This window comes from Arabidopsis thaliana, chromosome 3 (genome assembly GCF_000001735.4).
Source record: "Arabidopsis thaliana chromosome 3, partial sequence".
In the NCBI taxonomy this organism is placed as follows: domain Eukaryota; kingdom Viridiplantae; phylum Streptophyta; class Magnoliopsida; order Brassicales; family Brassicaceae; genus Arabidopsis; species Arabidopsis thaliana.
Genome location: NC_003074.8, coordinates 8,601,857 through 8,608,588, shown reverse-complemented (window position 1 = coordinate 8,608,588; position 6,732 = coordinate 8,601,857). Strand labels below are relative to the sequence as shown.

Sequence of the window (6,732 nt, the reverse complement as noted above, 5' to 3'; positions counted from 1 at the left end):
AAACTACTTGTTAGAATCTTCATAATGGGCTTGCTAATATGATTATCCCTAACACATAATGTAGAAATCGTTGAGAGCATATAAGTAAGATACTATAATAAATTTTTTCCTTTACAAAAAAAAAAAAAAAAAAGATACTATAAAATACTATATACGCATCTTTTTGAACCCCCAAACCACATGCCTCTTCTTATTATTACCAACCTTGTAATGGGCTTCTGGGACATATTGGGCCTTTAGGACATCTTATTTAATGAAGCAGCTGATATAATCAAGCCAACGTGGTGGCAACAAAGGTTGAACAAGTTAGAGAGAAGTCCGGGAACTAAATACTCTACATCAGCTACATTCTATATTTGATACACTTGCGCTTTTCCAGTGTGTTGACTTCTCTCATTACTCAATTCTATTGGACAACTACGGTAGTATACAGTAATACGATACACCTAGCCACAGGTGATTAGTTTGAGCAAAACAAAAATGAGAGTTTCTGAGCTCAGTATATAAATCCCTTAAACCCTACTCTTTGTCTTCATCCTCTCACTGCCTCTTTTCTCACTCACTGTTACTTCGCTAAAACCCTAATTTCGCCATTCCCTTCTCTAAGGTTTGCTTCATCTCTTTAATGTCTTTCATAGCTTTAGAAATGGCTTTGGTTTCGATGATCTATTGCAAAGAAATGATTATTATAGCTTGTTGATTAGATATGGAGAAATGGAATTGATTTTAGTCTTCTGGGTTTACATGTTGTGTTTGCAGACATTTAGAAATGGCTTTGATTTTAGGGTTTGGGATTCTTTGTGGTCTAATTGAAAAGAAATGACTTTAATAGCATTGTTGTTAATCATTTTACAGATATATAGAGTAATGGAATTGATTGTTGATTTAGTTTTGTGTGTAGACATTTAGAAATGGCTTTCTGCAACAAACTTAGCGGTATCTTGAGACAAGGGGTTTCTCAGAGCTCAAATGGTCCAGTTACATCTATGCTTGGCTCTCTTCGTTACATGTCCTCTAAGCTTTTTGTTGGTGGTAAGTATTTATATATCCTCACTTGCTCTTGCTCTTACTGGTTTTCTAGCTTGTATGTTTTTACAGGTGAATGTTTTATTTGCTTTTAGGTCTCTCTTGGGGAACTGATGACAGCTCCTTAAAGCAAGCTTTCACTAGCTTTGGTGAAGTCACAGAAGGTAAGCCATGTGTTTTCTGTTTGGAATGATTCGTAATGGCTATGTGCCTATGTTACTGTATATGTGTATAAAAACAATGATGACTTAGGTTGATTGATGAATTTCTTTTGATATGGCTTTGTAGTTCCTAGGTATGTTGTTGATTTATGTATTATTATATATACAATCCTCATACCAATGTTTTGTCTTTGGTTGTGCAGCAACGGTGATTGCAGACAGAGAGACAGGGAGGTCGAGGGGATTCGGATTTGTTAGCTTCAGCTGTGAGGATTCTGCTAACAATGCCATAAAAGAAATGGATGGAAAGGTTAGAAAAGACTATACTGATGTCTTAATGTCTTCTCTATTAGTACCTGGATTTGGGTATTGATCATGATCTAGTATCCTACTGGTGATTGTTCAGTCTAAAAGTCTTAGTCTCTTATTAGTTTTCTGGGTATGATCAGGAGCTGAATTCATAGCATTGATTGTTCTGTCTAAAAGTCCGTCTCTTACTAGTATTTTTGGGTTTGAGTATGATCAGGAGCTGAATGGTAGGCAAATCCGTGTGAATCTTGCAACCGAAAGATCGAGTGCCCCGAGATCATCATTTGGTGGTGGTGGCGGTTACGGTGGTGGCGGTGGTGGTGGCTACTAAAGCAAACAAGCCAGAGGATTTGAGAGAGAGAGGAGCCTCAGAACTTTCAGTAGTTAGTTAGTTTGTTTGTTTCCTCTTTGTTTAACTGCAAATAACCTTAACTGGTTTTGTTAAACTTATTTAGCCCTGTTTTTTGGTTGTGTCTGAATACCGTAGTATTGTTGCTCCATCTTCTGCAAATCTATTAGCATCGAGTTCGATTCTATGTTTACTCTTATCGTTTATCTACCCTACCATTTGTGTTCTTCGGCTTTATTTAATTTCCTAAAACATGAATTTTGAATCTTTCATGTTTCCATGTCGGTAATATAGACTATAGAGACCAAAATTTATCTTGGTTATACAAAATTTATCTTTCAAATCAATAAAAATTCATCTTGAAATACCTCATCCTCTCTATATGAATCCCCCTCCGTGTACAAACCCTAATATGCATCTCTGTAAATGGTTAACCCTATGGCTTTTTTTGATATGACCGTTGATGGCAAACCGTTTGGTCGGATAGTGTTTGAGCTTCGTGTGACAGGCTTTAGAATCCCATGAAAATATGATATCTACATTATGGTTAAGTTTCTTCGTGGGCCAACATGGCCCAAAATTCACCAAATTCTTGAGTATTACATGATTCGGTATGAGATAGTTTGAATTTTTTTAGAGGTTTTCTATCGTTGTGGTCTTGTGGAAGAACATTTCCATTACTTGTGAGTAGCGATATCTAACAATTTTAGCGCTTTATTGAAGAAGAAATCAATTGCACAAATGAACTAAAATGAGAAAATGATGTGCCGATAGAAAACTCATTCGACGACTTAATGCTATTGCTTATTGCCATGACATCAAACCCTTTGTTCTTCTTTTTCTTTTCAACGTGTATTATATGAGTTTAAATTTAGATATTGACTTGGTAACGGGTATTAACACAAACCATTAGACTACTGTAGTTTACCATTTCATCATCTTCGCACGCATCTTCGGAAGAGAATATCTAAAACAACAACTCCCCAAGCTTATATTATCAAATTTTCATACCTAGAATAAAAAGCTAAAACTGGTAGACCAAAAAACACACAAAAGAAAGAGAATAAAGATAGGATGACAAACAACAAAGGGTCCAATGCCATGGTCCACTTTCTTTCTCTTTATGGTTTATTGCGATTCGGATTAGTACATTTTCTGAGTCATTTCATCAAAACAAAATCCAGTTAAAACATTACTTTCCATTTACTTCAGTTCGGTCTTGGCATGAAATAGCAAAGAGAAACAAAACATTAAAAAGTAAAAAGAAGAGAGAAAAAGATAAGATAAAAAGAGAGAATAAAATTTATGTTACAGTTGGTATAATAATGGATCACAGGTTTCATTCCTTGATTATAAAAATCCAACGGCTAAGATCTGCTCTAAACACTTTCCAGCAAGATCATAACCTATTTCATTTATTACATAACAATCCCACATATATTTTCAATTCTTCTACCCCTTTCTTCTTTTTTTTCCTCTCCTCATTTCTATATATCTTTCTATTATAACATACAGCTGTAACAATTTAATTCCCACACTTTGATCCCCCTAAAAAAAGGACCACCACAAAAACATTTATGATTTTTTTTTTTTGGGGAGCAATTTTTAAATAAAGAAAAATACAGAAATCTGTCCCTGTAAATGATTTTTTTTTTTTTTGTAAGAAAAATAAACAAGCATGTGATGATGAGAGAGATGGTGGTAGAGAGAAAATTATTAAGCGGAATCTTCGGCGTGAGAAGTTTCCTTTTTTACCCTCGGCTGAATCCCATAATAACCAACGTACCACTTGACGAACTTCCTCAGCCCCGCCGCGAGATCCGTCGTCGGTTTGTACCCGAAATCTTTATACGCTAAACTCACATTAGCATGCGTGTAAGGCACGTCACCGTTTCTTGGCATTTTGATAAGATGCTTCTTAGCTTTTGTCCCTAACAATCCTTCCAAGATCGAGACCAATCTCCCAACCGGAACCGGGGACGTGTTTCCTAGATTGTAAACACGTAGCTGAGCTTGTCCTCGCTTCTTTCCGCCGCTTCCGGTGCTTTTCTCAGCCGTGTCTAACGCACCGACACAACCTTTAACGATGTCATCGATGTAGGTGAAGTCACGCGCCACTTCTTGATTGTCCTGAGTTCTGTAAATGTCGATTGATTTACCGTGGAGGATGTCTTTAGTGAAGAAGAAGTAAGCCATGTCTGGTCTTCCCCATGGACCGTAAACCGTAAAGAACCGGAGTCCGGTTAAGGAGAGACCGTAGATGTGGTTGTAAGTATGTGCGATCTCTTCACCAGCTTTCTTGGTTGCTGCGTAAAGACTCGCTGGTTGGTCTGTTCGGTGTTCTTCAGAGAATGGATTCTCAGTGTTGAGACCGTAAACAGAGCTAGAGGAAGCCCAAACAATCGCAGGTTGTGGATTAGCTGCTTTAGCCACTTCAAGAAGGTTAACGAATCCGGCGATGTTGGAGGCGATGTAAGATTGAGGGTTTTTCATAGCGTAACGTACTCCGGCTTGAGCGGCTAAGTGAAGGATGTGAGTGAAAGGGACAACGTCGAAGAGTTTACGTAAGAGTGGTCCATCGTTGAGATCACCTTCGACGATGAACACTTGTTGTTTCTCCAAGAGCTCTTGTCTTGCTCTTTTGAGTGATGGGTCATAGTAATCGTTGAAGTTGTCGAATCCTAAGACTCCATCGCCACGTTTTCGCAGCGCAAGTGAGCAGTGGGATCCGACGAATCCGGCAGCTCCGGTGACTAGGACGGAGAGACCGTGTGGTCGTTTGGCTGTTGAGGATTGTCTAACGCGCTTTTCCCACGCGGCTCCACCGATAGAGGAGGAAGAAGAGGAGGAGGAGAAGAGTCCGGTGGATAAGAAGCTACGACGGTGGAGGTGGTGTGCTGCGGCGGCGCGGCTATCGGAGAGTGGAGGGTAGTTGATGGCGAAGATGAGGACGAGGACAAGAGCTACGAGAAGCGTTGCTCGGAAAAGAACTTTAGAAGAAGCGTTGAGAACTTTGGTGCTGTGAATCTTCCGGAGGTAGCTATTGTACCTCTCCAGCTTCACCGTCTTGCTTGTATCCGCCGTCGCCGACAGGGGCATTTTCGTCTATTTGATATAAAACTCACCCGTTTTTTTATCTGTGTGGATCTTTCTCCACTGTTCTAAAGGGGCTCGAAAATGTTAAACTTGAGAAATGAGATTATGTTTTGGAATTTTTGAGAGGGTTTTGAGAGAGATTTCGAGCCCTGAAAATCAAGTGAAGGAACGATCTGATGATTATAAAGAAGAAGAGAGAAATTTTGCTGGTCGGGAAACAACTTTTTTCCTAATAAAGATATTATATAAATAAACGAGTTATTTTTTTTTCTAAACTATAATAATGAAAGAAAAGTACTGTTTGTAATAATGATAGTGATGTCGGTATTTTTACATGAGTGTGTGATTTTACCCGAAATATAAGAAGGATCCCCAAATTAGGCCTATGCCACATTGGAAGAGTTAGATTGTTCTCCATTGGAGACTTCTTACAGAGTTTACTTTTGCTATCTTTAAAAAAGTCTTTACTTATTTTATAGGGTCAAGATCTATTTATTAACTATCATGTGTTTTTTCATTACTACTAGATATCACGTTGGAGGAAAAAGATCTAAGTTTGTCGTATTCTTTATCTTTATAGGGATATATGGTGTTTATGATCTTAAAAAAGTTTACAACTTGTATCCACTCAAATTCTCCTTTATTATGTTTTTGGTTCTTTTAATAACTTTATATGTAAAGATAAATAGTTAAAGTTTAATTTCTGTGATAAACAGATATTAATAACCATAAATAAAAGTAGTTAAAAATAGCAGAATTTACTAAATATCTGAAATAAATTATGTTTTTTAAAAATATGCTAAAATTTTTGGATGTTGAATTTATAGTAGCACAGGTAATTAAAGGTAGTGTTTGTATTATTTAACAAAATGACACAAAAACTTACCAACGTTTTATGGAAAGTTCGGAACCTAAGTTATCTAATAATTTTATTTTACAGTTAATACATAGGTTATTAAATTTAATAAAATCTAAGTTTATTTTCATTTGCATTTAATTAATGATATAAGATGATATTTATACATTGAAATATTTTCTTAATCTATGTAAAAATGTTTAAACTAGGACAACTAAAGCATATAAGAAATATTTGAGAACTGTAAATAATATGATTTGAGATTATAAAACAAGAACTATCTGGTTTTTATATTTATTGTATCTAGTTTTGGTTCAGCAACTAACTGGTTTTATTATTAAAATATTAGTGATTGTTCTGTGACTTAGCAGTAAAGTGTGCATACTTTATTATTCATTTTTTTGGATTCAGAATCATATAACTAAAGTATGGACCTTCGTTGTCAAAGTATATAATCAAATGATTCAAATAACAAAGGAATTTTTACACATTGGTTAAGCAAGAGGACAACACCACTTCTGTTTGTCTCGTTGACAGGAGAGCCACATGTGAGTCGCTCCACATGTTCGTTTGTGTGAACATTTGGACTAATTGTATTTGCTGACTTTTTATTTCTCCGCACATATGTTTTTATATACTTATAAATGTTTTGTGAAATTGTGGGGATTCAAAAATCAATTAAAGAACAGTACAGGTAGAAAATAAATGAAGCCTTTTTAGAACATAAAAACAAGAAAAAGAGTAAAATATTCGACTTGTTGATGGTCTACGCGTTTTCTAAAGAGGTGCTTATATTCTACGCAAAATCAATTATAACAAAAATATAAACTTAAGCCTAAACCTCATTATTAGAGATCTGATCAGATCACCATGACTTTTTTTTTTTTTTTTGGTAAACAAAACGAAAAAGACTACATTATAAAGATCACCATGAC

At 36.0% G+C, this 6,732-nt stretch overlaps 2 protein-coding genes and 1 long non-coding RNA gene across 4 annotated transcripts; 1 reads left to right on the top strand and 2 right to left on the bottom strand.

Moving 5' to 3' along the window:
- Positions 1-291: 291 nt before the first annotated feature.
- Positions 292-2,160, top strand: GRP4 (glycine-rich RNA-binding protein 4). Of its 2 annotated transcripts, none has more exons than NM_180298.4 (5): positions 292-607; positions 902-1,032; positions 1,122-1,190; positions 1,391-1,497; positions 1,714-2,160. In NM_180298.4, exons 2-5 carry the CDS (start codon positions 912-914, stop codon positions 1,825-1,827), a joined length of 411 nt encoding a protein of 136 aa, NP_850629.1. In that variant the 5' UTR covers positions 292-607; positions 902-911; the 3' UTR covers positions 1,828-2,160. The 2 variants fall into 2 exon arrangements, with proteins under 2 accessions (NP_850629.1, NP_189025.1); NM_113288.3 differs by having other exon boundaries at positions 890-1,032.
- Positions 2,161-2,778: 618 nt separating this feature from the next.
- Positions 2,779-5,377, bottom strand: GAE6 (UDP-D-glucuronate 4-epimerase 6). The gene has a single exon (NM_113287.3). The coding sequence runs from the start codon at positions 4,942-4,944 to the stop codon at positions 3,562-3,564; it is 1,383 nt and encodes a 460-aa protein (NP_189024.1). The 5' UTR covers positions 4,945-5,377; the 3' UTR covers positions 2,779-3,561.
- Positions 5,378-6,286: 909 nt separating this feature from the next.
- AT3G04595 lies at positions 6,287-6,491 on the bottom strand. The gene has a single exon (NR_141108.1). It is a non-coding gene; the product is annotated as an other RNA (long non-coding RNA).
- Positions 6,492-6,732: the final 241 nt, after the last annotated feature.